The sequence below is a fragment of the Halyomorpha halys genome, unplaced genomic scaffold (genome assembly GCF_000696795.3).
Source record: "Halyomorpha halys isolate HHAL.00 unplaced genomic scaffold, Hhal_1.1 Scaffold15.1, whole genome shotgun sequence".
Classification (NCBI taxonomy): domain Eukaryota; kingdom Metazoa; phylum Arthropoda; class Insecta; order Hemiptera; family Pentatomidae; genus Halyomorpha; species Halyomorpha halys.
The window spans coordinates 1862970-1888073 of NW_027108914.1; the positions used below are offsets into that span (position 1 = coordinate 1862970).

The 25104-nt window shown below is 32.7% G+C and overlaps 1 protein-coding gene across 3 annotated transcripts in view; it reads right to left on the bottom strand.

Moving 5' to 3' along the window:
• Positions 1–5116, bottom strand: part of LOC106679860 (serine-rich adhesin for platelets) — a 19639-nt gene extending 14523 nt beyond the window's left edge. For all 3 annotated transcript variants that reach the window (XM_014419244.2, XM_014419239.2, XM_067047189.1), the window contains exons 1-3: positions 4982–5116; positions 4797–4905; positions 149–328 (exon numbers count right to left, since the gene is read on the bottom strand). In XM_014419244.2, the coding sequence (XP_014274730.1) occupies positions 149–328; positions 4797–4835 (219 nt within the window). In that variant the 5' untranslated portion in view covers positions 4836–4905; positions 4982–5116. The remainder of the gene's footprint in view (positions 1–148; positions 329–4796; positions 4906–4981) is intronic.
• Between the last annotated feature and the right edge of the window lie 19988 nt (positions 5117–25104).

Consider the following 25104-nt stretch of genomic DNA (forward strand, 5'->3'; position numbering starts at 1 on the left):
GGTTTTTTTTATTGTATAAATTCATAATTTAATAAAAAAAACATGGCGTGCAAATATTTTCTTCTGTATATAATTATTTGAAAGACAATAATATTCTAACAATAAAGTATAAATAAATAATCATTATAAATAAATTTCAAAAGCATACCAAAGCGGTGCCATCTTCAGAGAGCTTTATCTTCTTCACGAGTCCTAACTTACTACTCCACGAATTTCTCCTCCCCAAGTTACAGGAGTCGTCTTCATCCAGGCTGGACACTTCTTTGAAGACGAATACTCGTGTGGAACTGTCGTCGAAAGCTTCATTATTTCTCCTCTCGGTTTCATGCTGAAGAAAAACCAGTCATAAAAAGTGATGAACTGAAGCTAGATGTACGGTATTGTATGCATTTTTTTTTTAGTGAATAATATCGTAAAATAGTCCTATAAAATAGGGCAACTAAGTCACTGTTGCTTTAAAAGAATAAAATACTACAAAGTATGTACCAGTACATTGTCAGTACAGCTTCCTTATTAGAGAAACTTTGTATTCAAACAAGAATTTAAAAAAAATATTTCTCTAGAATTAGTCATTTTTACTCTACAACGTACATATTAAATCAAAAAAAAAACTTTAGTTAAATTTCTGTGATTAATTTAATGAAAACTGCATATAATTACCAATCAAAATTTATGAGTCTGCCAAGTATATAGTTAGGTTTAATACAAAATGGCGGCTGTTTCGAAATTTTAGGAAAAATAATTTCATTCGGAGCTTTAAAATCATTAAAAACTACCTACATCACGAGAAAACCTAACAAAACATAATTTAAAGAAGAGAAAATTTGCTAAAATAAGAGCCCTAGCAGAGCTATTTAAATGTAATAAATCTCGAGATACTGTTTTCTAAAAGAAAAATTTCACGAAATATATACTGAAAATCATTAGTTAGTGAATTTATTGTCGGAAATCTTTATCTCAGAAACCATGAAACGTAATGTTGTCAATTAGAACTCTGATTTAAGCTATTTTAAGTTACTGTTATGTAGTTTGTAATATGCAGTTACTATTATGCAATCGTAGAGACAGTGGTTTTAACTTCTAGAAATTACAACTAGAAATTAATATATTTTAGCAAATAACATGAAAACTACTACTCCTAGGAAGATAAATTTTATAAACTACTATATAGTACATCAACTAACTTTAATCTGACTGCTAATTGACATCTGTACGTCTTGTGGTTCCCTTCGCTAACTACTGATTTTATAGTATGTTTTTTAAGAAATTTTGTTTTTAAAAAGACTGTATTATCTCGGGAACTATTGAACGTAAACCATGTGTTAACGTAAACGAGTTAGGGCTTATTTTAGTAAATTTACTCAACTTTAAATGATGTTCTAGTCTTGTAGGTAGTTTTAACATATGTTGATAATATGTTGATCCGAATGAAAAAATTGTTTAACGTTTTTAAACAACCGCCATTTTTTTATTCCATTTACCTATACTTGGCAGACATATCAATTTTCACTAGTAACTATACATAGTTTTCATTATAGTTATGAAAAAATTGGATTCTACTAGCCTAGCTAGTGGCTTGAAAATAATAAGGCGCAGGGTGCTGACCAATTTCCCGCAGAACTACTCAAATCTGGAGGAAGTGAGCTGGTGAAAATTCTTCAGAACATTCTCATTCAGATTTGGAATGAAGTAATGTCAGAAGCTTGGAATAAGTCCATAATCTGTCCAATCCATAATCGGATGGTCTGTGATAATTATTGAGGTATCTCATTACTCTCTTGTGTATATAAATTGGTGTCCAACATCCTCTTTCAGCAAAAACCAGAAAATTGCTCAGGTCCGTACCAGTGTGGTTTTCGGAAAGGACGATCCACAATTGACCTAATATTCTGCTTACGCTTCATGGTTGAGAAAGGACGTGAACACAGGATTAAGACGCACCACCTATTTATTGACTTCAAAGTGAGAGGTGAGATGCATGGTGCCGATTGGGGTGCAAGATCTGATGAATTTGTCTCAGGAAGAGGAGGAAGAGGGATGCATTGGCCTGCCTCCTCTTTGATTTAGCTCTTGAAAAGGCCATTAGAGAATCTGGAATTCAAGTAGGCGGAACAATATTCAGCAGACAATACAGCTTCTTGCTTACGCTGATGACATTGACATTGCTGGACACTCTTTCCAAGCTATCTCTGATGGATTTATGAGCACAGACGAAATCCCCAGGCCGGAGAATATACTTTTCAAAAAGTGTGTGTATCTTGGATTTCTCATAAACGAATAAAATGTTGTGGACTCTGAAATTAAACGAAGAGTCTTGTGTGTCAACCGCTGTATAGCCTTAGTCCCTATTTTAGGAGCCGTGCCTTGTCGATTGGCACAAAGATTTATATAAAGATTGGCACAAACAATTATTCGGAGCAATAGCTCAGAAACGTGGATTATCTCCAAGGCTGGTGAGCACAACTTAATGGTCTTGCAGAGGAAGATTCTCCGTAAAATATTTAGAGCTGTCAAGGTTGACCAGACGTCGCTCAAAACTTGTTGCTCGGATGGCTGAGAATGATCTGCCAAGGAAATTAGCGACAGAGGTACTTCACGGAACAAGACATAGAGGAAGACCTCGCCTTCGATGGAGTGACGGTGTGAGTGGTGATGTGAGGACCACGATGGGAGTGAGGAACTGGATGGCAGCCGCACAAGATCGCAATAATTGGTGGAGGCTGTTGCAGGAGGCCAGGACTCGACATCGAGTTGTAGTACCAAGCTAGTAATAATTAAATATGGTGAAATAACTGACTTTTTTTCTTCTCTGGAGGACTTGTACTATCGGGTGATAATCGGTCAAATGGTTGATCCGTTTACGGTAAAAATTTTTTGGATTGTGAGGATTTATACCTTCTTGGTCCCATATCGATTTTATCGGGTTTCTTTTACTGATTTTGCTTACTCATTCATCAACGCATTTTCCTCTATACACGATTAGAGAAAAATGGTTCTATCATCCAATTTCCTCAAAATCCGCCAACTACCACCGTGTACGCATGCATATATTACAACCATTTTTTTCTGGGCACTTCTATATTTCAAAACTGATTTTGCACAAATTTGGAGAAACGTTGGAGAATTATTCTATCCTCTGTTTTTTTTTTCCTTTTTTTATGGTTTGTTGCTAACGCATTAGCAAACACACTTTCTTTGAAACCTTTATATTTGTATTTTAAAAAGAGCTCATGTAATGTAGATTTTATGCCTAAACTATAACTAAATCTTACGAATTATTCGCTTGTGTAAGATGGAACATTGTTGACTGAATACGTTGAAATTGATACTGGAGTCATTTGATATTAATACCTAACTTTCATCCAAATTGAGGCAAAATTTGAAATATTGGTGTGTTGAGGAATATGTATTTATTCACGAGTAAGCTTATTTTTTATGAAACGTGAAAGGCCAGCGGAAATTTCAAATTATACGAAAAAGAAGATTCTCACACCCTGATTAGAAAACTTCACTACATTCAGTAGTCAGTAAGAAACAGAAAGTTATATAGATTTTATGTTTGTATTTTTATCCTTATCCCATTATACATTACAGAGAGAGGTTTTATAACACTGGAACCGAAGGGAACTTAGCATCAATTAATAATATTGAGTTTTGGTGTATCACGTTTCAAAAACAGGTATTCTAAATCATAACCCAAAACTTCCTTGTTTTACTTAAATCTTTTTTGCAAATAGCTCAGGTTGTATATTTAATTTCTACTGAATATGATGGTAGAAAGTAGGTATATAATCTACCCGGACTTAGCAATTCTGACGGCAGATTTCATTTACAAGTTGGATGAATGCAATTACCTAAAGATAAGATAGATCATCGACCCATTATTGAGAAGGCGGATGGGCTAGATATGTTGGTAGAGATGAAGATCATTTTTAAATTTCTTGCAGTGACATGGTTCTTCCACAGCTAGAAGATTTACCATGATGTACTTAATCGTGTAAGGAAGACCAATTGAGTTTTTTCGCAAATATCTACCCTTGTAGGCAAGTAAGAGATGAATAAGATGGCAATACCTCGAATCTCCAAATAAATTTTCTATTGATTCAGCTATATGAATCAGGAAGCTGGACTTGGTCGAAGGAGCGGGGGCAGGGGTATTGGGGATGAGTAGAAATAATAAGGGTAAGGAGTTCCTCTGTGAAATCATTTGGGAGCGTTTAGAGAAAAAGTATTATGTAGCTTAAGTTGGAAGTGAAAAAAAATAGGTCTTGTGAAGCCGATGAGGTTGAGGCCTCTCTCCTTTAACAACCTCAACAGCAGAATCGATCTGGCCTGAAGGGTCGACTTTTATTTCGTGGCTGTTCTACGAAATGAAAACTTGACCCTCCCACTCTGATTAGAATAGGCAATCAGTTGTATTTTCCCTCTTTCGTATAGCTAAAATTATAAGGAAAGAAGGAAAAAAAAAGAAAGAAAAAAGCTGTCATACAAACTTAATAGATGTATGTTGAGGGGCTTTGTATTTGGTTATTCTTTATATTAAATGTATATACATATAAACAAGGTATATTTAAACAATATAAAATAACATAAAATAATATTTTTTTTTCTAACGCCATTTACTTAACGAGCGATATAAGTTGGCATTCATATACATATATATATATTTCTTCGCTTTGCGATATTATGAACCATAAACAGAATAATCATACATATAGTATAAAAATACATCATTATCATTAATTCGTTATCAAAAGTAATGTCTAGTATAGAAATTTGTCAAAAACGAGACGAACCTTATAAGATGGTGAGTTGCAGACCCCGCTAGAAGACATTCGTTGTGACTTAGGCAAAGCCCTATGAAGTTTCGTGACATTTGAGAATTAAGTTAGACCGTAGAAAATCCTTAAACAGAAGATTGAGGTATTATTTAGGATCCTACCTTTGTTACGGTCGGGTTTTAAGTGCACAGCTCTCTTACCTACACCATAGATTTTTTTTTACGATTGACATAATTTAATATAAATGGTAATAGTAAATAACTCTAATTTTTTTTTTTATAGTAACAACTGAAATTTTAAATCATGTGGTACGCTCAGATGTAACCTCCCTTTTAGCTATTGATGTAAAGGGAGTAAGAAGAGGATTTCTTCAATCGATATAAAAATAGAATCGATTTCAGTGTATGATTTTGATGTTTTAGTTGTGCGTCTGTCTAGTTTATTATGTCCTTACTTCTTTTGTAGATCTGGAGATAATTAAGTCATGATAGTGTTCCTTAAAAATGTGTTACATATTTACAAATTAATTCACATTCTAGAGAGAAAATATTACTCAACATTAACAAATAATATTTACTGGAACACAATATTATTTTAAAGTTCGCTTTACAGAACCTTTAGATCAGTTCCCACCTGAACAAGTTTGTCTCCTCATAAGGGGCAAGATCATTCGTAATGCTAGTAAAACCAAAAAAAGAAGTTCATATTCATTGAGTTTGGACAATCTTGATCGATTATCTGTCAAATTTTGAAATTCGATCATTGAATGATAAGGTACTGAGAAAGTGCAGGAAAGACTTTGTGCGCTTCGTTCATATCTTGGGTTTCGTTAATTTTTTTTAGGAATATGCAGAACAATGATCAAGCATTATTTCTGCTCACCAGGAATCGAATGAGACATAGCAAAAGATTCTTAGTGTTCGGTACCTCAGTTACAAGTAAGCGTCAGTCGATAATAACTCAGACTGGCCATGGTTTATGGCCAAGCTTACAAATTTAGTTTAGTTTCAATCTTAAACTTTCTTGTCAAATAGTACAATACCTCCAAGCAGTAGAACGCCATTCAAGGTTTTATTGGTTCCAAGCAACAATTAAAGTCTACTTCATCCCCTTGCCGTCATACTCATAAATCTCTTAAATTATTCCTTCTTGCTGATAAGATATAAATAAATGTTGTTAAAGTTAGGATATGCAGGACTTTTATTATACCGTATTCTCTCATACACTTTTCATGAGTACTACTCTTAAATCATTTCTAGTTTAAAATTTATTTATTGATTAGGATTAAGTATTATTACAATTTGCCACAAACTTGGGCAATGTAATATTGCTAATTGAACACATTCATACCAAAAATAAAAGGAAAAAAATAAAATAGAGTTAATAGCGTCGTGCCTTACCACGGTGCCACCGCGCTCTCCATATAAATAAATAAAAAATAACAAATAAAAATAATCAAACTATGTACATGAAGAAGTAAGGAAAAAATAAAATAAGAAAAATTTTGAACTAATATTACAATAAAAAAATAAAATAGAAGCACTTATCACATTTATACTGTTATATACAATATTTACACTCTCGATCTGAGGATCCCTGAGCCCAATCTACTCTCCCACGCCTGATGGGAAGAGCAGAGCTCTTCTAGATCACAATGCTGCACTCTCAAGCAATGAATCAGTGGAGGCTGAGTAAGTGCGCTAAAGCCGCAAATCCTCTCTTCGATCTCTAACTGAAACTAGATATCAATCCTTCCAAAATAAACTGTCATCTATGCCTGATAATTCCCCGATGGGCCTGAAAAGAAGACTGCCCCCAAAACTTTCTAATGTAAAAATGTTATTGGAGAGCTACCATTGTGCAAATTATTCACAAATTTTCATACGATAGCATGACTTCTTATAATTACTTATTATATTTTCATTTTAAATGAACTGGTCCCATCCTCTACACCGTCTATACAGCTGACATTCCAACCAATCCTAACACTATCCTCACCACGTATGCCGATGACACATGTGTGCTGTTAATAATAACCCATTAATTGTATCCCAAAATCTCCAATCCCATATCACAGCCCTCGAAGATTGGTGTCGTAATTGGAGGATTAAGATAAATTCCAACAAATCCCATCAAATCACCCTGACCCTTCGTCGTAAACCTACTGACTGCCCTACAGTTTCATTTAATGATGTTACTCTTACCCCTGTCGAACAGACCCCCGCTACCTTGGACTACATTTGGACAAACGATTAACCTGGAATCGTCACACCAGACTGAAAAGACAGGAAACTCCACGTCGGTTTCGATTAATAAAGCACTTATTAGACATACGGTCTAAACCTCCAACACATTACAAAAGACTGATTTACATGACTGTAATAAGGCCAATCTGGACATATGGAGTTGAGCTTTGGGGCTCCATTAAACCTTCGAATTCCTCTCGTATTCAATCCTTACAATCCAAAATCCTTCGTAAAATCCTCAATGCTCCTTACATTGTCACAAATAAAATCATACATAAAGACCTTAATGTTCCCTATGTAACCGATCTAGTCCTAACCAGATATCACTTCCATTATAAACTCTCTAACCACTCAAACCCCCTAGTTTCTAATCTTGCATCCTTTTCCATTCCTGACAATCCTACGAGGCGCCTGAAAAGAAGATGGCCACGAGACCAGCTAATGTAAAATGTCATTAGAGTGTACCAATGGGTAGTTTCTCTACACGCCTGCAACACTCCAATTTAACTTAGATCAGATTTACTAAATGTATTATAATATACAGTTGTAAATAGCAATAAATAAATATTTTTAAAAAAATGAACTGGTAAATTTCGAGTTGAAATGATGAAAATAAATATTTTATTCTGAATGACTGACAGAACAATCAAAACACTGACGAATGAATATTCTCGATATATTTATTTCTGAAATATATTCTAACATTGCCACACTCACCCGTCACAGCTACTGTTACTCAGCAGCTCCCTGGATCTGTTTACTGATGGAGCAGACTAAAATAGCTGGCACACTAATTACCCAGGCAGGCTATTTGCCGAAGGGAGAAGATACTGTGAAGGAGTTATGGCAAGTATTAATTCGACTTAGCAGAGGCTGCTCGGGGCCGATAAGAGTCTGGGGTGGTTGTGACGCATTGCCGCGCCATCTTTATTTATTGCACCCTCCGACGCCAACCCCTCACGAAAATTCGCCCTCTTAAAAAGAAAAAAAAAAGGAAGAAATATGGTGTGCTCGGCAACCGGCAGCTGAGGGCGGGAGGTGGGGCATTTAATGTGATTTCTCAGCGACTTGAGCGGCTAAAGGAGAGTCTAGTTATGAGGTCATGGAGAAATAACTGATTTTTTTTTTGTCTTGGATAAATGTATTATGTAACTCATAGTATTATATTAAAATTTCTAATTCAAAGAATTTATGATATATATACAAATGTTTCTTCTACTGCTTCATCTTAAGAAAATAAAATACAATTCTCTCATACATAAAGTCCTAAGAATCACAGTGGATGCTTCTTGGTTCATAAGAAATAGCCAATTGCATCGGGAATTACAAATGGAGTCGATAGAGGATTACATAAAAAAAATAGTTCATGAAGTTCCACTTTCCTTTATCGACAGTTAAAGTAGCAGTGACCTACAACTTGGGAAACCCAACCATAACCCGAAGACTGAAGCCCAGGCTGCTGCAGGACCTTCTGTTATAAATTCCATATTTATTAATTCTATTATTCACCCTACTTCTATTTTTTTTCTTCTAATTAAGTTACTTTTTTTTTTACCCATTAGAGGGCAGTTGTTTGTTTTGTTAGGTCTACGAATGTCGTCATTTTTGCTATTAATTTTACTTTTCTCTTTTATTAAGAAGCATTATTTTTATTTATTTCTTTTAAATTATAACGTTAGATCTAGTTAGGAGTGTCTTTTGTACAAGACCATAACCCATGGTTAGGGGTGATTGATTATGATCAATTGTTAAAAACAAATGTAATTAAAGATAATCAATCTGACCTCGTCACGATGAAATTTAACAGTTATTTCAACCATGCAAGGCCCACTAGGCCGATCTGATATTAAAATTAATAAATTTTTTTGTTTAAAAGTAGAGAAACGAATAAGATAACGGAACAAACAAATTAGATATTTGTACAATTAAATGCAACCAAGATTAGGCAGCGCCATCTTGGGGAGTTTGGACTTACATATACTATTTTGAGGTGAAAAATTGTTAAAGAAATTTGAAGCTCTAATCATTATTACTTCCCCATACTATACTATATATTCCATATATAGGTATTTTGCGATTTTGCAAAATTTTTGAATTCGAGTTTTTGGCGGAAATACACGTTTTGAGATCCTATAAGTCGAAATAACCAAGTCTCACAAAATGGTATGTTAGTTTGTGTGTGAACAGCTTTCCTCAAAAACGAAAAGTCGTACGAAACTGAAAATGTAAATGCCTGGAATGTGACAGTAACTTTTTTGAAAAAATCGACAGATGATAAGAGCCAGTTTATAGAATAGATTTTACCAATTTAGATTTCCTCAAAAACAGCTCTACCGATTTTAATTTAACATTTAACAAGTTTTAGCGTATGTGCGCCAGTCAAACTTCGTTTTTAAATATTAAGAGTTTGGTGCCAACAACAGTGTCAGAATATACACCATTTGTAAGCTAAACTCTCAGTTTACAACTTGCGCCAATTTTGAATTTTGGAATCTAAAACTAAAATACAATAGAGCTCCAGGATCAGATAGCAAAGCTGCAGAAGTTTTGAGAAGGCTAGAGGCAATGAGTTACTCAAAGTTATTCCTGACCTTCTCCATAGAATTTGGATAACCAAGAATATTACAAAAGAATGGTACACATACATTATCATTCCTGCCTTTGTGAAAAATGGAGAACACATAAATTTGAATTATGATGTCTAACTATCCTGAACTGGCCCTATCTAATAATGTATATAAGAGTACTTCCTTGCGCAGAAAGAGAGGTACTATATGGTTATCAGTGGAAAAGGAAAATCAAACACAATCGAAATCTTTGCTTTGACGTTTCTAATAGAAAAAAACGCTAGAATACAACCCCATCACACATCACCTCTTCATAGATTTTAGTGGCATAGATAGAGATTGTACCAGGCAATGGAAGAAATGAATATCCCTTGAAATGAATTGATCCATATAGCAGAGTTACTGATGATGGTCCTCAGTGATATGCAAAGCAACGGAATGATTCTCACTTACTCAGTTCAAATATAATAAGGAGAATGCATGGATATCGTAGCTAGATCTCAAACAGACTTTCAAAGGGCAATTCTAAGAATAGAGGAAGAAGTCCAGGAAATAGGTCTGCGAATCAACAAGGCAAAGACACATGGCTTGGCCAAACCTCAAAGGCCACCACCCACAGTTTGGAAGTTACTCATTTGAAAGCGTAAAACAGGGAATACTACTTTCGTGTATCAATTTGTGGCCACAATAAAGAAGTACTGAGGCGCCACATCAAATAGGCGTTATTTTGGTCTGGGAAAAATACTGACAAGCCCTTTGCAGTCAAGAAATTCAAAAATCTCTCTGCATAAGAGACAAGGCCCTTATCGCGTTTAGATGCTGATGGATCAAATATTTTTTGAGAGAAACATTTTGAGAATGTTTGGCACTGTAAACAATGGCGTCCAATATAGGCTGAGGCATAGTGCGGAAATGTAAGAAATCTACTGAGATACGAATGTGGAACAACATTTAAAACTGCGATGGGTTGGTTGGACATGTCGCATGAATGGATGTTAAATCACTCATTAAGATCTTGTTTGGGTGTTTGAAAGGAAAGAAAATGATAGGACTGCCACGATTAAGATGGGCAGACGAGGTTGAAGTCGATATTCAAAAATTTCTGGAAACAACAGCTTAACAGACTCTCGCGCAACAAAGAGAAATGGAGGCGATATCATGATGCGGCGAAGACCCATATCTGGTTTTAGTGCCTGTGATGATGTTGATGATGATGATATCAATATGCAATCAAGTCTATTTTGATATCACCTAGGTCATAGTCCCATTGAAATGCTATTACAGGGCTTAAATGTCAAATATCCGAAGGAGATAGAAAAACAATATTTTTTCCTGATCGAAAAAACTTTTTCGAAAAGAAGAGTAGTGATATAGGCCTACTATTGTTTTTTCTGGAATCGCTGGAAAGCCAAAGATAATAGTAAATGTGCAAAGTCATTGAACATAATGGGGAATGACAAAAATAAAACAGACTATTATTTAACACGAGTTTTGAATGGTAGGTAAATGCGCATTGGGCCTTCATTTCGTCAGTTCGGTAACGTTTTCTTGTGGCTATATTTTTTAAATAGTTGTTATTTTAATTTAACTCAATTGACCTTAATGGTTGAAGTGCCAAAAATGATTATAAATGAATAATTAACCCGCGTTAATGATAACCCTTAAGTTTACAATATGTTTAACTCGATAAAATCATCATTTATATGTTCAATATTGATTTTATATCAATTTAGCTTTAATAAATGTTTAAGAGCAGAATTTAAATACTATATTTTTGCAAAAGAAAAATGTAAAAATTTTACAATGAGAAATTTTTTTATCATATAATTTATTTATTGATATTTTCAACTGTATTAAAATATATACAAGTAAATTTGTAAGTTCTACGATGTCATGATACATATATGTTAAGAATCTACCCATTGATAGAACTCAAATAACATTTCTAGAAGAAAAGATCTCGTGGCAATTTTCTTTTCAGATGCCTAGGAGGATGATGAAGTTATGAAGGAAAGCTAGGTTAGAAACAACTGGGTTTGGGTAGTTAGGAAGTTTATCCATACTCTCGATGCCAGTATTTTCTAGATTCCTTTCTATTCCAAGTAATAAGTACTCAACGCCCCTCCTATATCCTAGAAAACGTACAATTCAAATTCTCAAATCCCGTACTACCAGGTCCCCTTTATCTGACATCTAACTGAACTGCTGCGTTTGATAAATCATTTTTTAACCGAGCTACATGTCTCTGGAACTCCATTCCCTCGAACATATGTCATGTACCAACCTTTCCTCGTTTAAAACCCTTCTATTTAACTTCCTTTTACTTCACCAATTTAATCCAATATTGCAATAGTACAGTACAGATATTTTGTAACTACCTTTTTCTTTTTTTTTTTATGTATTTAATCAGCTTTTTTTTTATTTGCTTCTCCGTATTTAAAATTATTTTTACACAATTTTAATATAAATATAATATATGTTATTGTAAAATTAAAATTACCTTTGTAATTGTTCCAAAGGGACCTGGTCCCAGAATAATTAACTTTTTTTCAATTCATTTCGTCTAACTACCATTTGGCCTAATATTTATATTATAACTTATGTGGATTTAAATTTATATTTTTAAGCCTGTTATAATTACTTTGTATTGACCACCTTTGCTACTCCGGAACACACCCGAAGAACAATGGATAGAGAAACAAAGAGGATTGGTAGAGGAAGCTTGAGACGAATGAGCGAAGTGGACAATAGCTCAAGGCAAGGATTTAGTGGATCTCTCTCCCCACTCCTCTACCCCTTCTATTTCCTCTTCTATTCATTCCTACTTTCTTGTTTAACATTTATTTATTTTTTGATCATTGTGATTATAATTATTGTTATTATTTACTGGCATTATTGTCATTTGTTAAAAATGGTATCAATATATATATTTATAATGAGGTGTAGAACCATAGATAACTGATTGGAGAAGATGGTCGGTGGAGGGAGAGGGGTTCGGTGAGCAAAAAACAACACAAATAAACAAAAAAATATTTATTTATGCAGACGTTTCAACCTGAACTGACAGTTTTAGCCTACCTTCTCCGCTAAGATAGAAAGATTTAAATATTCCTGAAATGGATGAAACAATGAAGAAATAAAATAATAGGTGAAAGACTGAGAGAGAAAAAAAGTAAAATGTGAACATGCACTATTATATGGTTAATAAAAAGAAAGAAAAAAGTAAAACAATATTTAATATAAAAATAATTATTATAGAAGATTTAAAATAGAAGATAATATAAACAAAGAGACTACAAGGAAAAGGATAAATAATAAACTATTTAAAACAGAAAAAAAGAATAATTCTTTGATAGATATAAATATACTAAAACAATAAAGAAAATTGCTATGAGAAAATGAATAAAACTTAAAAGATACTGGTTGTTAATTTTAACAAATAAAATTAACCTACAGTGCTCTAATTAAAAAGAAAAAAAAATATTAATAAATTACGATCATAGATATTATTGGTGATTACAAGTGACTATTGGTTTTAATTAATATTGGTACTAGTTATTTATTATTAAAATATGGGTTAGAGAAACATAAACATATGTATGAAAAATAGATGACATACGTGCAGAGGTCAAAAATGTAAATTGGAATTGATGAAGATAGATAGAGATGATGAAATGGAAGTGAAATAAACTGAAGATAGGTAAAAATAGTTGAAGAAATAAATAATAATAAATCGGTGATAAACTCCTAACTAGGTAAGATAAAGACAGCCACTGTTACCTATAACATAATCCAAAGAGGTTGCCACTGGCTGCACTAGGTAGGAATCACCTCTGCTAATAATAACTTACTTAAAAATTCTTGCACCATTAAAATACCTTATTATAAATTTAATGGTGCATGGTTTAAGGTTCTAATGGTGAAATGAATGCGAAAAATAAAGGTAATTAATGTGAGTTTGGAATTTATCAAAATCAGGTAATGGAACAAAAAGTGGGCTGAACAACCACTTATGGGTCATTATTGCTTAAATTATTTAATTAATTAATTTCCTTAGTTTTCTAAATTGCAAAGGATACATTTCTAGGCTGTAACCCGACCACACTCGAGACAGAGACAAGGGCCTGGATTCATGGCCGCTATTATATTAAAATTTATAACTATTACAACTTGGGAACCTAGGTAAAATTGTATTACATTATATTGTCAAGTTTGGAGTGATTGAGAAACTAAAAAAGTGTATCCACAGAGTCTGCTGGTAAATGATAGAATGAATGAAATATAAAGATTTGAGAGAGTCATATGAATTCACGTACATGTAAATGTACCGTTAACATAAGTCGTAATATCACTTGAATAAACAAACATAACTATTTACTAGGAGTTTCATTGCCCCTCCTATATTTTTCATGGCAAAGTTGAAAAATCATTTGACCATATTTGATTTACATGTTCAATTTTAGTTTCAAATTTCTTTTAATTGGATAACCTTGAAAACTGTAAGGATTTCTGACAATTTTTTAAAAATATTTGTTGATGTTATCAGGACATCGCAGATTCTACAAATAACAAAAGTATATAAATGACATAGTTCATTTATCAGATTAATGCAAGTTAATTTTATTTCATATATTCCCTGTTTATAATTGTAAAAATGTGATTATCATGGGGGGAAAAAAAACTGGACCTTAAAGAGGAGAAGGAACACGGATCCTCTTGTACCACAAATCATCAGAATCCACCCTATCATAAAAGTGGGCAGCATTAGTCAAAGTATAGCGAGCAATTGAGTCCTAACTCATCCTCCCTGAGATACACCGGTGGGGACCTGAGGAGGGTCGGACAAAAAACGTCCTTCCGCGGGCAGCTGTGCACAGGACGCAGGACACCCAATAACCATTATCCTGGCAGAGGAAAATTCTGTCTAATGGCAGTCGATTCAGGACATCTTTATCGCCCAAAAACGGACCAATAATTCTCGGCCAATAGGAATTAAAGGATCTGGACTAATGTAGGTCCAGAGTGTATTTCACCTGCTCGACGGGAACAATACTCTGTTAATCTCAATTTCGGCCGCGGTTAAGGTATAAATCCAGTTTGTCCCCCTCTCTCACTATTTACGCCCTATACTCCACCAAATCTAGCGATAACACACGACTCGATTATTAGGACACGCTCGATCGGGTTTTCCTTTTTTTTTTTTTTTTTTTTTCTTATACCCAGATATTAATTCATATCTCTTCCAAACATTTTTCGTCTTAATCTATTTCCGGCTATTATTTTAAATCATTTTGTTTAAGCCCTTCGCCAGAAAAAGAGGACTGAATCCTGTTCTTTATTCTTAAACATTCATATGACAGTTGCGTGTTTGCTTAGTAATATTGTAAATCTCCTTAAGGAAAAATAGAGGAGGCTTTGATAAACTAAGGATTGAATTAACGGCATCAAGGATTTTCAAGCTGATTAATTGATAATCAGATTTTTTTTTATTTATTGATTAATATTACAATCTGCCACAACGTTGTTGGTCAGTATGTAATAGTGATAACTGATTACATTCATACTAAATTAAAATAATATAAGAATAAAAATAAATGAAAAAGAAAATTACATTAAAATAAATAAATAAAACCTCTCTCAAAGTGTATACAAACAGAAGGATAATACTCATAATGAAAAAAATAAATAAATAAAATAATCACCAGTTACATTTACACTCTTATATACAATATTTACACTATCGGCCTCCTGAGCCCTCTCTATCCCCCACGTGTGAGGGGTAGAGCATAGCTCTTTGAGATCCCAGCGCATCACTGGTAATGGATATTCAGAATTAAAATAACTCTTTACCAGTAATTTATGACCAACCCTCCACCTCACAATTAATATTCTGTATCACACTCTAATAAGTCTTGAAGTTTTGACAGAGTAGCCATCCAGTAAGAAAGATAAATTTCTGGAGAACTAATATAAGATGGTGTAGTACAAGAGGAGCACTTGAGATTCCTGGGCCGGGTTCTATCCTCGTCAGAGAGGACGTATGATAAAGGCTGGGAGAACTATGCCTTCACACTTAATGAAATTCCTTAATGAAGAACGTCCTCTGTAATGGGCCTGCGGCTACCTCGAATTGCAGGGGCGGTTTCTCAGAAGCCTCTGGAATCCAGAGGGACAATCCTATGGCTACATCTGGTTTAGGTGTCGCAAGGAAGTGAACTTTTCTTGAAAATTTGATCAATTGCTAAATATTAAATATATACACATACCATCGAAAAATCGACGTTTCTATAATATATCGCTAAAAGGTACATAAACAATAAATGGTATGTGCATCTTAATTACAATATATCAAGTACAAAGTACCCTTATATATTATTCCTCAAAGGTAGTTTTCTTTTTTTAAATTATAACAATTTATAAATAAATTTTACAAATAGGTGGACTAAAAATGTTTTCTGTTCTTAGCGGACTTCTTTAATTGACTTAAATGATTTCTCAATAGATGTGTCGTGAATTTAATAAAACTTACATGATGAGACTACAGCATTCATTACTTCATAAAGAAACTCTGATGTTCTTAATTAATTTCAATATTCATATCAAAGTAGAAAGAAGTGAATAAATAAATAAACCAACATATAACGAAAATCATCTCAGTTCAACAAAAAAAAAATTCAATAGAATAAGAGAAAAAATTAAGGTAAATAAAAAGGTGAAACATAAAATAATAATATACATCATAGTCACTAAATAATTACAGTAAAGAGAATGGATTAATTTATTTCTTTAAATGAAAATTACACTTATAGAACATCTGAGGAATTTGATATCATTTCTTGTACAAAATAAGTTTAAATTTCTATGTAGGCTTTTGATCCAGTATGGCATCCGATAGATTGTTCAAAGTAAATCGCAATAGCATTTATTCGACCATCTTCTCTAGGACCGCAGGAATACCTTTAGGTGGTATCCTCAATACCAACCGCTGTAGAGTCTATACAGCTGACATCCTAACCCATTACTATCTTTAATATGCCGTTGATGGTTATCATAATCTGTGAGCAAACTTCCACTTAGTAATAATCCATTAAAATCATCCTAAAATCTTCAATCCCATACCACAACCCTTGAAGAATGATGTTAAAACTAGAGAGTTAAAATAAATACCATGATACCTACAGTATCCATAATAATATTTCACTTTTCCATATCGAACAGATCCGCTATCTTGGACGAAGTCGGGAAACGACAAACTTAATATCCTTTTACAAGAGTAAGGCCTGTTTGAACCTGAAGAGTTGAGCTTTAGGGTTCAAATGAACATCCGAATTCCTCTCGTGTCCAAAATCCTTCGTTAAATCCTCAATACACCTTAATTGACATAAACAAACTCACCGTAAAGACCTTAATGGTCCATATTTAGCTATCGAGCCCAAACCAGATAACAATCCTTCCATAATAGAATCCCAACCCACCGGTTTTTCAGCTTAACACTAGCATCGTCTTCTATTCCTGACAATCCTTCAAGGTGCCTGTACAGTCAATGGTCTGGAGAACAGAGATAGAAATATCATTGGAATGCTACTAACGGGTATCGAGTTATTGTAATAGATCTCACATCAAATTTAATAGATGTATTTTCATTTAATACAGTAGTAATTTTCAATAAATAAATAAATCAAACAAATGTTGAAATTTAGTTGAATTGATATTTGTCACCTAAACCTTTTTTCGAAATCAAATTTTATTTTAAATAATTGATTATAATAAAAGTTTGTTAAATAAGAAATATCTAGATACGTTTAAGCTCACGATTTTCAACATCTACGATTTACAAGAGACAAGGAGAAAAATTAAAATAAAAACATGAATATATACACTCTGTGATATAGTATGAAGAAATAGAATATTTATTTCGCAATTTTAGTATTTTAATGATATTATTTTTTCTTGAAACATTTTTTATTCTCATATTAATTGAGTAATATTTAATGTTAATAAAACTCTATAAAATGACCCAATTAAGTATCCATTAAATTTAGTATAGAAAAAACAAAACAAGCAACAAAACTAAGGTAAATAACTGCTTCTTGACGTTGAAATATGTTGAAAAATTTAACACAACAACCAGCATGACCTTAGAAGAGGTAAGATTGTTATGAAGAAAAATACCTTTTAATTTTTTTAACTTACCGTACACGATAAATGTTACCAGATTCCAAATCGATTTGAAAGATTTTTCCAATCTGATCCTAAATCAAAAAATCACACACTTAATAAAGTAATGAAATTATTTTTATTGATTAAAGTCAGAGCAGTCAGCAAATCAATGTTAACAAATCAAGAAGATTTTGTTGATGTTTGACTTTGTTTACGACTGTTGTTTAGCAAAGGGCAAAACGTTAGTGGACCTGTAACTCATATTCAGGGTGTTTGTTCTTTCGTTTATAAAACTATTTTCTACTGACAAGGAAGTTAACCGTTTTTGACGGACCGTTGTTCACTTAACAGTTGAGCCAAAATCACCACTACTCGTCCAATAGTTATAATTCAACTAGTAAAAAATCCAGGCCATTTAAAGTGGAATTGATATTCCTTATTATTTGCACATAGAAATAAAACATTCTCTCATTTTATTTTTTAATAATAATATTATATTATGAATTTCTATTGGTACAATATTTCCTTTTAATGTAGCATAATGAACATTGTATTTTAGTAATTATAATAATTACTTTTTTTTCTTTCTTTCACTTTTCTTCTTTCAAAGTTTTTTTTTTTTTTATGTATATAGATAAATATTGATAACTTTTTTCTTTACTGTTATTCATATGTATTTTTGGATCTTGAGGATAATTATATTGAGGCGAAGTTTCGCAACTTTATTGTTTGCATAGTCAGCCATTTTTTTTTTAGATCAATAATTGTCCAAAAAGAGCTGATTGATTATTATGAAATTTCTCTTCCTAGAATAACATAATTTTAATTCATTTACTAGCATATACTGGAAATCTATTTGGGTGTAGGTAGTTAACTCATTAGGAAATTGAAAAATTAAATGGATTTATGAATATCTCTGGATATACACTACATGTAATTCCAATATAAGGGGTATTCATGATCTTCAGTTTAACATGTTAAACAGACAAACTTATGTTAAATGGAGAAAAATTAACTTCTTTTACTATAGGGGTATTCATGATGTTGTGTTAAATGTTAAATGTTTTACCATGTTAAATGTTATAACTATAAGATTGTGAGCAGCCCTATTTGAAGTCATGTTAAACGTTAAATGCATAAGAGCCCTTAGCGGATTTTCTCAGCAACTTGTTGTATAAGCCTTTATGTTTATAACCTTCCTTCCAGACCCTCATGTTATTGTTTACTTCAGTTTTGATTTAAGTAATTAATTACAACATGCCTAGAGTGAGTGAAAAGTGGAATTTGTGTGAAAGTTTAGCTTATGAAATGAAATGAAAAAATAATTTTATTCTGAGACATATGTCCCCTAAGAATAATTACATGGTTAGAATAAGTAGCTATAAGTAGCTAGAATTAATAGCAGAATTAATGGCTAAGAATAATTTTCAGATAGTAGAATGAAATTACATTGTTTTTTTTTCTCCAATGTATCATTAAAATTATCCATTCTGATTTAATAACAGGGATATGAATACCACAAACACACGAAAGAACTGATCTGTCACAACAACAAATATGGCGGCCATCTCAACTGGTCTAGTGTGTGACGTCATTCTCCATTTAACAGACCAAGTAACAGACTCTCAGCCATGTTAAATGTTATTTCGTTTTACCACGGTAAAAGAAGGCAATTTTTTTCGATTTAACATGAGTTTTTCCATTTAACACGCTTTAACATGTTAAACCAAAGATCATGAATACCCCTTATATTAAAACGATATAACATATAACATGGTTGAGAGTCTGTTAAATGGGGAATGACGTCCCGGAATAGACCAGCTGAACTCGTCACGGTTTTGTTAGTTGTGATACGTTATTTGCTCGTAGTTTGAGTTAGGTGTTTTTAAAACAAAAAAAAGCAATGGATGACACTAATAATAATGTAATGACAATTGTCAATTAGCTCTTCTTGATTCTCTTACTCACAAGTTAGAAGATCAAAAAGGTACTCAGTAGCCAAACATTCACACAATTTCTACTTTTCACTTACTTTAGGCATGTTGTAATAAATTACTTTAATCAAAACTTAGTTTTGGAAGGAAAGGTTATGAAACAAACTGCTCAAAAAATCCGCTAGGAACTCTTACGCATTACACATTTAACACGACTTCAAATAGGGCTACTCACAATCCTGTAGCTATAACATTTAACATGGTAAACAATTTTACATTTAACACATCATGCGTTGTGAAAAATGAAAAAAATAAACTTTCTTAATTTCGGTTATTTTACTTTCCGTTGCACTGAATATAATAAATTTCACATGAAACGAGAATTCATTTATTGCATGGCATTGGCTACAGATCATGGATGAGTTAATGTGCAAAGTCCACTATTTTTTTCCGATTGTGCCGGTTGGTGTAGAGACAGTAAATTGGAACGTTGACCAAGTTTTTGAGTTACTGTTGGGGAAGGGGCGGCGGTGTGGGGTGGGGGGGCAGCGGTCGCCGGGAGTTGACAAAACAATCACAGCTATCGACTGGGCATAACTCACTCCTTGGCTCTGCATCACCCAGCCCTGGACCTATCGAAAAATTAGCCCCTCGATTATTTATGCATTTTCCGAACTGGGATAAATTTGTTTTCAATCTGAGGACATTTTTCCATTTCATATAATCGAACGTTAAAGTTGAAATTTAATGAAAATTAAGGTTTTTCTTGATTCTTATCTATCTTACCCCGCACAGGGGGACTACTATGACCATACGATATATACTATGAAATAACCCATCACCTTTCTAGCAGATCTCCTGTCAATAAAATACTTAATAAAGATGTGTTAAACGCCCCAAAAAGTTTATTGGGTATAGTTTTTACTTAAAATAAATATTAATCAAATCTCTATCCATAAGTGTCAGGGGTGCGGTACTTTGTAAGGAAGAACTCTACTAGACCAACAGTTGTGCAAGGAAGTGATTTGGTCTGAATCACACTCCTCCACCAGATTTTTACCAAATTAAGGGTACCCAATCCACTGGGTGGATGGACCCCGGAATGCTTCCGAATCCAAAGAGATGACTTACAGTTACAGTGATACAGAAAATAATTATGAGCTACCAACTCGCTTGGTAATAATCATAATTAGAATAAAATAGTATTCAAGGAACTCAAAGTTAATGTTTTGAAAAATTAATTGTAACTTACTGTGATTATTTCGTTATTTACTCAACACCCTCTTGGTTTAGCTAAATATTTTTTAAGGATTTTTTGGGTCAATAAAATATATGAGAATGAATGGACGACTCTCTAAATAAGGACATGCCTATAAAATTAAATAAAACTATTTTTCAGCTTAAAAGCTTCTTTCCGAATTTATCTGACTGGTATTACCAAAGCATGTAATAATCAGTGAATGAGTCATTAATCCTTAACGAAACCTTATGAAAAAAATACGTTAATTTGAGCTAAGATAATTTTTTTTTCTCATCCCTGAAATGTTTGTTAAAACTTCAAGTTAAAATCTTTACAGAGGGAACTCATTTTATAAGTTTAAAGATTTTTTTTAATAATTTATTTATTGTTATTTACAACTGTATAAAAATATGTACAACAAGTAAATTTGCTGTTAGTGAAAAAATTACGTGATGCAAACATGTGGAGAATCTACCCATTGATAGAACTCCTGATGGATGACTTGATTTGTGACAAAGTAAGGAACATTAAGGATTTTACGTAGGATTTGGACTGTAAGGATTGGATTCGGAAGGAATTCGAAGGTTTAAAGGAGTATTAAAGTTCAACTCCGAATGTCCAGATAGGCCTTATAGTAGTCACATAGATCAATCTTTTGTAATGGAATGGAAGTTTAGACCGTTTCTATAGTAAATGCTGTAATAGTCAAGTTTAAAGATAAATGGTAATTTCAGTCAAAATCATGAAGTCAGATTACAGGATCTCCATAGTACGTCAATAACTGAACACTGCACACAGAGTTACTCATACCTGTACAAGACCACATTAAAACATCAAGCAAGGCATTTCACGACCAACACTACCGCCACAGCATAGACTAGTACAAGATATGGCTACCATGAAACATTTCCGACAACATGTACTAAAGATTGAAAAGGAGCTGGGTGAGGGATCTCCTCAGCTAACTAATCAAATCAATTAAAGTCAGGAAGAGGTACCCATTGGTCTCTCATAGACCACTCATGCTATTTATGTAATTTTTGATGATATCTCATTTGCTGTTTGTTTTGCACCTGAAGACAGGTGCGAATTAATAAATAAATTTTAAACCATAAAATTAAGAGATAATACACTAATAAACTAATAAAAGGCACGACTTTATATTTACAATTTAGTTAGTAAAACCTTATAGTAATATTCAACTGGTTTCCCGTGAAATGAAATTAGTTAGTAATTTATAAAGAAAATCCTAGTATAACCATCCGTTTCTAAAAATGAATATGAATACACTTATACCACTATGATTTCAATATTCTCATATTTACTTCTTCTTTTTAGGCGTCCTCGTTTAAAATAGAGTTCTAAATCTATCTTTAAAAATTTTTTAAAATAACTATAGTGTTGGTTTTAACGAATATTTCTATATAACAATATTACATTTTCATGTTAGAAGAATTATTATACAAAAAATTATTTTTAAATATAATGCAAAACCAGTTTACGGTCTCAAATATTATCTAACTAACCCTTCAAAACTTCGCGTGAGATAAGCTTACGTTTTTGAGAGTTAACGTCTAATAGGCAGTATGTCCCGGTAGCGTAATTAAAAGCATGGCCAGCGGGCGTTGAGTAAGTAATTTGTTAAATGCACCATAAATATGGCGTATAGTGCACTGTGGCCCGTGGCCTGAATAAAAATTATTGCTGGTCTAGAATAATTAAAAAATTTGTCGTGAGGGGGGCTCGAGCAGTAGTGTTGATTTAGTAGCCTCCTCGGAAACTGTCTCCCTAACAATGCGGCTTTCTCCCGCTTAAACTTAATTTGTCCCGCTTAATTATAACAGTGTTTATCAACCGGAGTTATTTAGAATACCATCCTCTCGTCGTTGTTACACTCCCACTTGCCCGTGTAACCCGTGTTCGGGTGCCAATTTATTTCTATAAAATTTAGGGGGAGATTCGGTTTATAGACAAGTTTATTCCATATGAGTCTGCCAAGTATAGTTAGAAGAAAATAAAAAATGTAGCTCAGTATCGTTAAAGCAACCTACAACACTAGAAAATATAACATCGTTTAAAGTAGAATAAATTTACTACATGAGCTCTAACAGAACTGTTTATGTTCAATAGTTCCTGAGAAACATATATTTTTAAAAGCAACATTTCATAAAAAAAAATTACTGAAAAATCAATAGATAGTAAATATATTGTGGGAAATTCATTTCTCAGAAACCCTGATACATACAGTCTAATAGAACTCAAATTAAATCTAGTTTCCTGTGATATAAAGTAGTGTATAACGTTTATCTTCGTAGAAGTAGTAGTTTTCATGATATTTGCTAAAATAAATTGATTGCAAGTTGTTCGGACAAAATTTCATATTAATAGGCAAATATCATAAAAACTACTATTCCTAAGACGCTAAACGTTATAAACTAAATTATATTACATTTTATTAGCTTTAATTTGAGTGCTGGTAGACATCTGTACGTCTAATGGTTTCTAAGATATAGTTTCATAAACCAAAGTTTTGTCCAAATAACCTAGAAATCTTGTCATTATATTTCATCGTCGTCGTCATCTTGTTAATATATTTTCACAAATATTGTGAAAGTACTCAAATGAAGATAAACGTAATAAAGTTAATATATAAATTAGTCTTTATTTGAGTGCTAGACATATGTAAGTCCCATGATTCCTGAGATATATATTTCCCAGAATAAATTCACATATTGCTGATTTTTCAGTACATTTATTATGAAATGTTGCTTTAAAAAAAAAAAATGTATCCCGAGAACTGTTGAACGTAAACATCTCTGTTAGGGCTCACATTTTAGTAAATTTACTCTACTATAAATTTTGCTCCTTTATGTTTTCCAGTATTGTAGATAGTTTAAAAGATATGAAGCTCAGAATGAAAAACTAGATTTTTTTAACATGTTGAAAAGCCGCTATTTTATATCACCCGTAACTATAATATATTGATAAGTACTGTACATACTTATCAATTTTAACTAGTAATTACTCATTAAAGTAATCAAAAATTGGGATGAAATAACAGACATTTTTTTCACGGGCTAATGTCCTACTATGGATGGGCAGTTAATTCGTGTTTTCAATCCATGAATCGATTGCTTACAACATTGTGAAAGTCTATAAATACATTTTTTAAGGTCGATAAATTAAGAAAAAAGCCAATTCGGTGAACAATTGAGATTGTAATAGTTAATTTTTTGTTTCAACTCTATAGATTGTATTTACCAAAAAAGTTTGGATAATATCGCTTACACAACCCTAGCTTTAAACGCATCATATAAAGAGCTATTGAAACGATGCAGTAATAGAAGAAAAAAACGAATTACTTTTGACAAAATAATCATTAATACAGTTTTAGCACAGAAGATGCTTTGTAGAGGATTACGAACTGCATAATTCAGATTAATTTAAAAGATTCTTTTTAAGTTTAAGAAACGTTTATTTTGATTTTTTATGTTGATCCGTTTTATAAGGGTCTTTCTCATGTCCTCAATATATTTTTTTTTTATTAGACGAACCCTGCACAAAATATGTACCTAAACCATGATGGTGTTTAGTGTTTATAACGAAATAATCCAGATGGTCACGAGTAATTCTGTACACCATTAATTTGAGAACTTTTCCGTGATAAGATAAAGTTAATGTGTTAATTTTGACCGAGTTAACGTTGAGTCAATTTTGGCGCCCAAACTCTTTCGTTAAGATCTGATATATAGATTTCTATATCCATTGCTTGGAGAGCTCAGACTAAGCCAGGTAAAATGATTGAAATTTAAAAAGCTGTATCTTGTAATGGACGCACAGGGCTTAAATTGGTTTCAAAATGATGTAAATTATATCGGTTTAAAAAAAAAAAATGTATTATTAATAACAAAGGTTATCCAAAAAGGCAATCTGACCATCATCAATGACAATTCATTAAAATAAAAGCTGTAAATATAACTTATTATCAATAAATCAATTTAATATCCAAAACAGTCTCAACACTATTTATTTATTTGTCCAACGTTTCGGCCCTTCTAGCCATCTTCAGGGACATCTAAACATTTACAATAACATTATTATTTACTATATAATATAACATACCTTCAACATAAAAATCCTTCTCACATTAATTATTTACTACTTGCAGGCTATTTT